Source organism: Panthera leo, chromosome D2 (genome assembly GCF_018350215.1).
Source record: "Panthera leo isolate Ple1 chromosome D2, P.leo_Ple1_pat1.1, whole genome shotgun sequence".
In the NCBI taxonomy this organism is placed as follows: Eukaryota; Metazoa; Chordata; class Mammalia; order Carnivora; family Felidae; genus Panthera; species Panthera leo.
Window position 1 is genome coordinate 31,606,918 of NC_056689.1, and position 8,089 is coordinate 31,615,006.

At 55.8% G+C, this 8,089-nt stretch overlaps 1 protein-coding gene across 1 annotated transcript in view; it reads left to right on the forward strand.

Moving 5' to 3' along the window:
• The window catches only part of SLC29A3 (solute carrier family 29 member 3), a 43,057-nt gene extending 39,482 nt beyond the window's left edge, over positions 1–3,575 (forward strand). The window contains exon 6 of the mRNA XM_042908552.1: positions 1,332–3,575. Coding sequence (XP_042764486.1) covers positions 1,332–1,986 — 655 coding nt within the window. The 3' untranslated portion in view covers positions 1,987–3,575. The remainder of the gene's footprint in view (positions 1–1,331) is intronic.
• The last annotated feature ends 4,514 nt before the right edge of the window (positions 3,576–8,089 follow it).

Below are 8,089 nucleotides of genomic sequence, written 5' to 3' on the forward strand. Positions count from 1 at the left end.
CGGTTATGTGCGTATTCGGGCCGTCATATGATGTATTTATATACATGACCTATAAAATTTATTTAGGAATGTTCCTGTTGCAGAAACTTTTACACCGTGTATAGCTTGATCCCACTTTCCTTCGCTTCAAAGAAATGGAACGAGGGGGGCGCCTCGGTGGCTCTGTCATTAAGCGTCTGACTTCAGCTCAGGTCATGATCTCATAGTCCATGAGTTTGAGTCCTGCGTCGGGCTCCGTGCTGACAGCTCAGAGCCTGGAGCCTGCTTCGGATTCTGTGTCTCCCTTGCTCTCTGCCCCTCCCCTGCTCATACTCTGTCTCTCTGTCAAAAATAAATGAACATAAAAAAAAAAAATGGAACTAGGAACTAGGTGTGTGTCGGGGAGGGGGGTGTCGGCACCCCCATGGAACAACAGTAGACACCAGGCTTTTAACTGTCGGTGCCTCTAAGGAAAGAGACCCAGGGTGGAAGTTCTCATCCTACTCTTGTCATTTTTCTTCTGTGTTATTTGGTTTCATTTCAAGAAGCATGTGTTATTTTTATAAGTCTAAAAAATTTTTTTTCATTGTTTTTAAAATTTTTTTTTAATTTTTTTTTTTTTTTTGAGAGACAGAGTACGAGCTGGGGAGGGGCAGGGAGAGAGGGAGATTGAATCCACGAAGCAGGCTCCAGGCTCCAAGCTGTCAGCACAGAGCCCTTTGTGGAGCTCGAACCCGTGAACCACGAGATCATGACCTGAGCTGAAGTCGGACGCTTAAGTGGCTGAGCCACCTGGGCTCCCCTTAAAATATTTTTAATGTTTCTTTATTTTGAGAGAAAGAGAGAGAAGAGACAGAGTATGAGCAGGGGAGAGGAAGAGAGGGAGACAGAATCCGAAGCAGGCTCCAGGCTCCGAGCCATCAGCACAGAGCCCGACACGGGGCTCAGACTCACGGACTGTAAGATCATGACCTGGGCCAAAGTCGGACGCTCAACCAACAGAGCCACCCGGCTGCCCCTAAAAATTGATATTTTAAAATGCTATTTTATCTCCATTTCTTCTCCAAAGCAAACCAAAACCAATGGCTCGCCAGGTGGCGATTACTGCTGCTTTTCTCTGTCCCTGCTCGTGGCACGGTCACCTGCCTTTCGGGCAGCACCAGGACAGGCAGGCCGGGGACTGTGCAGGCCTCCCTCTGGCCACCCCGAAATACATACATCATCGGAGGGCATCCCGAGGCTGCCGGCCATCTGGGGCTTACGCTTTAGGCAGGGGACCTACCTTGCCCCTGGAAATCCCGGGTGACCCTGCTCTCAGGGGCCCTCTGACCACGAGCCCTCTCCCCCTGCAGGTTCTACCTGAGGCCTGTCTGGCCGGCCTGTGTGTTTCCCAGTGAAGAGCAGCCACCCCAGGACCACCCCAGCGCCCCTTCGGCAGCCCCTGGATCCGGCGAGTCCTCGATCCCGCCCCTCCGCCCCATCCTGAAGAAGACAGCCGGCCTGGGCTTCTGTATCATCTACCTCTTCTTCATCACCGGCCTTGTCTTCCCCGCCATCTCCACCAACATCGAGTCCCTGGACAAGGACTCGGGCTCGCCGTGGACTACCACGTTCTTCGTCCCCCTCACCACCTTCCTCCTGTTTAACTTCGCTGACTTGTGTGGCCGGCAGGTCACGGCCTGGATTCAGGCGCCAGGGCCCAGAAGTAAGGTGCTGCCCGGGCTGGTGCTCCTCCGGACCTGTCTCATCCCCCTGTTCGTGTTCTGCAACTACCAGCCCCGCGTCCACCTGCACACCGTGGTCTTCCGGTCCGACCTCTACCCGGTGTTCTTCACCTCCCTGCTGGGGCTCAGCAATGGCTACCTCAGCGCCCTGGCCCTCATGTACGGGCCCAAGATCGTGCCCAGGGAGCTGGCCGAGGCCACGGGGGTGGTGATGTCCTTTTACGTGTGCGTGGGCTTGGTACTCGGCTCGGCCTGCTCTGCCCTGCTCGTGCACCTCATCTAAAAAGGGGCGATGGCAAGAACTTTGGTGCCGTGTGACCCTCGGGAGCCTCAGGGAGATGGGGAGCGGGGGCCGGGCCGGGCTGGGGCAGCGTGCAGGACAGAGCTGCAGCTGGGCTCGCCTAGCCCTTTTCTAGCTGCTGGTTACATTCCATCTTGTTTCATAGCCTCTTCGGAACTTTGTTGCCAGTGTTGACTCGGGGCTGTTAACGAGGCCAGTGCTGAAACCGGACCACAGGCCCTTTGCCTGTCCCAGACTTTCTCCCTCCAGAGGACAGCAAGATGTGACAATTCCCAGTCCTCCCTATCCGGGGCCGGAGGGGGGAATGGGAATCCCCTGGAATGGCCAGTTCTCAGGCCCGAGACCCAAGGCCTTGCGGACCCCTGCTTTCTGTGGGTGAGAGTGCACCCACCAACCAGACGGGGGACCCCAGAAAGACAGACCTTCCAGGAACCCTTCATTCCCTAAACTGGGCCTCCGGAAGTCATCCCGGTGCTAGGGACTGAGGATGTCAGGCCTGCGTTTTCAAACAAGGATCCTTAAAGTGGTCTGTGGCTTGCGTCAGGGTGGGGTCTTTTAAATGTCCGTGTTTACAAAATGTCAAGGCCATTGGTTCAAGGGCATAAATGCCTAGATATTCAATGAAAGCCAGATTGGTGGCTGTATTAGTTGGGGTCTCGGCAGGAAACAGCCTACTTACTCAAATTGGATAATTTGAGAATATTTGAAGAGTGGGTGTAGGAATCCTAAGGGGTTGTGTTTTATATCCCAGAAATAGGACAGTCATTCTACCCCCAGCCAGGGCTGGGGGGCAGGGGGCGTATCCAGCCCACCGTGACCCACGGGAGGTGTATTCCCTTGGTTCTTCTCTCCCTCCCGTCTCCTCGAAGCCCCCTGTGGACTGAACCACAGCCACGAAGCAGGCAGAGAGGTAGAGCCTCGGCTGGAAGGACAGAAGATGTCCCAAGTGGGGCCATCGGCCCCTCTGGCTTTCATAGATTTACTTAGTATTCACATCAGTACAGCTCTGAAGCTTTGACCAGCAGTACTCGGTGCTACCCTGGCCTGGTTTGTCCCAGATAGCTGGGTATCTTGAAGTTGTTGTTTCAAAAGGCGACCCTCAGATTGTGTGGCCCCCACACGATCTTCTGACACGAGTAGTAACTTAAATTTACATTTCTTTCAGTTCCTCGAAGGCTTCTGCAGGGCTGTTCCTTGGGGGAACGGGCTGGCTTGGGAATCAGAGAGAAAGGAACTAGACCAGACCAGGAGTTCTTTCTTGAGAGAGTCGTGCAGAGAGAGCAGAGCTTGCACCCCAAGAAGCAGCAATCCCGAGAGCCATAAATCAGCCCGCTCCTTCTCCGAAGGGCTCGGGCGCCCTGGTGTCCCACAGACAGCCGACCGGCCGGGGAAGCAGCCGGTAATCCACCCAGTGGGAGCAGCTTATGTTCCCCACCGGCTCAGGCTAGTACGCACTCCCTCTCTTCAGCCGGAGAATTAAAATAGACACCTTGAAAGGTTTTCTGGAACTTGGTATCTTGAAAAAATATTTTTTTTTTAACTAAAAATAAATTCTCCCGTCTTCCCGCCCCTTGCAGAAGCCTGAAATCTCCCTTGTTTTTTTTTTTGTTTTTTTTTTTTTCACCGACTTTAACGCTGGTGGTCGTTTGGGGCAGTGGTCTGGGTGGTGACCCATCACGACCTCAGGTGTGTGACAGGTGGGTGGCATGTCTGTTTTAAAGTAGAACAGCGGTCTCTGAGCTTGGAGATGGGGACCACCTTGGCCCAAACGAGTAGTGGGGGCTCAACTGGAGGGAGTTAGTTCTCAGAAGTCGAAGCGGTGTCCCTGTTAGGGACGTGATGTGAAATGAGTGCGGAGTGCAGGGGGCAAGAGGGTGGCCGGCTGCAAGGATGCAGCCCTGGGGGCACGGGGGGACATGCCAGCTTCCTGGTGGGGGGGGGGTGGCAGAGGAGGCGTCGGCTGCTTGGCTGGTGGGAGTTATCCAGACTTTTGCTCACTGTTCTTTGTTGCCCACTTTAGTGGGCATTTCACAAAGGGTCATTCCTTCCCCGGGCAGGGAGGAAGGAGACGAAGGCGGCATCGCCCTGCAAAAGGGCAGACGGTGACGTTCAGACCCCGTTGTCCCCGGTCACTATACTAGCTCATGGGGTTAGTCTCCCGTGACCCCATCAGGCTTGTGGGACTAGTTCACATGCTTTGGGGGAGTGAACGAAACTTGCTAAAGAGAAGGGGATTTTTCAGCGTGAGGGTGGGGGAGTCCCCAAGAAGCTGGCTTTGCCTAATAGTCTCTGATTTAATCCCACCTTCCAATTTTTTAGTGCAGGCCTTTGTATACCTTCCAGACCATGCTCAGCTTCGCTTTCCTCCTTTTATTCTACGAAGAAAGCTGGAGGCAGCTAAATTAGCTGACTCTTCATCTAGCGGTGACAGGTGCTTCTAAGAACATGCTTGTTCCTACAAGAGGGGATATTATTAGCAAAGACTCTTCATTCTGCTGTCTTTGGCCCTGTGCTCCCTAGAGAAGATTTGGGGCCCCTTAATCAGCTTGGATGTGATGTGGGAGGAGGTCACTGCAGGACCCCGGCTTCTGAGACAATGTAACGCTTGTATAGAGAACTCCAAGTAGGAGGCCAAAAATCAGTTGAGCGATTTTATTCCAGTGGAGGCTAAATTTACAGCCCAGGCTTACCTATCTATCTGTTTTCCGTCATCACTTCCATGGTGACAGCATTGTCAGGGCCATGGGCCCGGGTCACCGCTGCCTTTCACCCACGGCCGAGGTAGGCCCGCTTCCTAGTTCATCTTTGACCCTGGCAGGATCCCAGAACGAATTCCGGTCCCATAGCAGGTGGAGGCTGGGAGTAGTCAGTTGGCCACAGACCCAGGGTCCAGGGCCGCCTTGCCACCAGCTGCCCAGAACCCCTGGCCCAGTGCTGCCCTACGTCAGGCACTGTACCCCAATTACTTTCCCATCTGTAGATGAACAGTGTGAGGCTCCGAAAGGCTACGTAATTTACCCAAGGTCACTCAGCTACTAAGTGGCCTAGACAAGATTCAAACCTAGGCCTTCCTAAACTCAGTCCTCGCCTGCCCTGCTCTCTTGCTCCCCTGGTTGAACCTTGATTTTCTCCTTGGTTCTTCATACCCGTCTCCCCTGCTCCTCACTCCGTGGCCTGGTGGGAGCGTCACGCCAAGTAGATGTATTGCCCAGAACGCTGGCACCGGCCCTCGCCTAACTGATCTGACCAGGCCCCTTGCTGGACTGGGTCCCCGCGGGCCCCACCACAGGACCTTGGGCTGCTTCCAGGCCTTTCCCGGTTCGGTCCACTCCGGTCCCCAGCCCCTGCCCTTCTGGTCCCCACGGCCCCTCCTCCGCCACACCGCACCTGCTGCTGAGGTCACCCCAGCATGGCTGCTTGCTGCTGCACCACCCATCTTTGGACCCAGGGTTGTAGGAAGTTTGGAAGTCAGGAAGCCCTGCTCCCAGCCCCACCAGGCACTGGCTACGTGAGTCGCATCACCTATGGTGCCGCACTTCCTTGTGTGTAAAGGGGATGATCAGAAGTTCCAGAATGTGACCGTCCACTGTGCCACGGAGCCCGCCTGGCACCACCAGTCACACACACACACACACACACACACACACACACACACACCCAAGCCCACATAGGCCGAGTGGCAACAGGGCTCACAGTGTGTGTAGCAGGCTGACTCAAGAGCGCCAGCCTGAGAGACCACCTCAACTTAGGCTGCCGTGGGCTTGACCCCAAATGCTCCCTGCCCTCACCAAACTCCAGCCAGCTGACGCACCGGCACTGTGCACCCCCGGAGGACAGTCCCTGCCCTTGACTGCCAGTGAGAGAGAGCTCCAGGCCTGCAGCGTGGGGTCAGGGACTGGACAGTCGGAAGCTTCAGGCACCCAGACCACTGCGGGAATTCCGGTTCTGCCACCTCTAGGTTGGGCACTTTGGCCCAGTCTTGCTGATACCTTCTCACCTCTGAAATGAGAGGCTTCTCAGGGCTGTTGGGAGAGTTAAATGAGCCCCAGGGTTGTGGGTAAAAGTGCCTAGCATGTAGCAGATCGTCAACGAACGTGTTTCCTCCCGCTTTTTGCTGCTGCCTGGACAGTCTGTTGTGATGCTCAACTCCTTCCCTGCGGTGCCCGGCCCCGGGGCCCCACGCCTCCAGTCCTGATACCTGCTCTGCGATAACCCTCCCCGGGTCCTGCCTAGACGTGCCTGAGCTGCGGGGCAGGATGCATGAGGCAGAAAGCTGGAGATCCGAGACCCCAGACCACACTCTGCCCCTCACTCTGGCCTCTGGTCTGGCCACTTCACTTTCTTCCCAAGCCTCAGTTGGAAAAATGGCCACCTCAACACGCATCTTGCCGCCATCATTGACAGGTGGCCAGCTAACCAGATGCCCTTTAGACACTGGTCGCGTCTCCAAGCGGTTCTGAGAGTCTCCGCTCTGGAGCCGGCCTGCCTAGGTTTGGGTCCTCACCACTTCCTTGCCCTCGCACCATGGGCAAGTTGACCCTGACTCATTTTCGCATCTGACAGTCGGGGCCGTGGTGGTACCAGCCTCGAGTGTGGTTGTTGGGTGCGGCAAGTGGAATGGTGTTGACACAAAGAAAACCTTTAGAATCGAGCCTGGTGTAATCGGCGCTGGTCACCAGCTTCTGGAAGACTCTGTCTTCACGCCTTCGTGGTTTACCTGACTAACCTGACAGGACTAACTCCTTGACTTTGTCTCTTTCCCTTCCTAGCTTCTGGGCTTGTCCCCTGTGCCTGCCGCCTGGTCCCTCCCCCGCCGACCTCTCAAAGCCACACCTCCCACAGTTGGGGCCAACAGAGGCTGCTTGGACCCTCCCCAGGAATGTGGCTTGATTGATTTACAATCACTGGGGGGGGGGGGGGGGGGAGGACAAGGCAGGGAGAATGGAAAGGAGGAAGGAGAAGGGAACCAAAAAGGGAGGTGATGAGGGTGGGCTGGGAATCAGGTCTCGCCCCAGCCCCAGGAGGCAGGTGGCTTTGGTGACTGGGAGTAAGAGGCATCACGTAAAGTTTCCAGCCCCGGCTGCTGGGTCTGTCTTTAAGAAGCAGCTGCTTTGCTTTCCTTTCCTTCCCTCCTCACTTGCCCACCTTTTGCTGGAGGCACCAGAAAGGTGTTTCTGGTCCACACCACAAGGGGGGGGGGCGGAGAGGGGGCGGTCATTCCCATTTTACAGAGAAGGAGACTGAGGCTCAGGTTAAGTCAGCAAGAGACCAAATTGGAATTCAGACCAGGGCAGTGAGTTTCCAAAGCCTGACTTCTCTCCTGCTGCCTAGAAGGTTTTCTCTAGAAGGTTTTCCGATCTGAGGAGCCCAGGGCCACATGCTGGGCGGGCGGTGCGGAGTATGAAGCGTACAGCCTTCCTGAGGCCGGATTAACCAGTCCAGCGTGAGTCACAGCGGTCACCCAGCCTGCCCTCGGTGCTTCCGATGTAGAGCCACTGGTCTTCAGTTACCAAGGCTGCAGGCTTTACAGGCACTGGGGGCAGAAGCCAAGTGCAAGGTTACAGAGCATGTGATTACAGGCTGGGAGCGTCACTGCCTAGACTTTACACATCAGATGCCTCACGTGTATCCTCACCGGGGTGCCAAGGAACCAGGGGTGGGGCCCACCCGCCGGGGCACTGAGCAGGGTGACGTGGGAAGTCCTGAGCCGACCACACTTCTATCTCTGATTCAAAGGCACCTAGAGCTGGGAGGGGTCCTGAGGCCACCAAGTCCGCCCGCTGCCCGTTGGCAGGATGATCCTTGGGTTGCTCTAGACTGTCAGGCACCCGGCCCGTGCTGCTCTGAAGATTCTTGCGGACCGAGTCCCGAAGGCCCGAGGAGATTGAGCATCTCAGTCCTGCCCTTCTGCCCCCCAGCCTCATCCCTGCTGCTCTGGCCCCAGGCCTGGTCTTTGGAGTGCAACCAGGGCAGAGCATGTTAATGACCCTGGCCCTTTTCTTTCTTTCTTTCTTTCTTTCTTTCTTTCTTTCTTTCTTTCTTTCTTAATGTTTATCCATTTAGTTTTGAGAGACAGGGGAGCGGG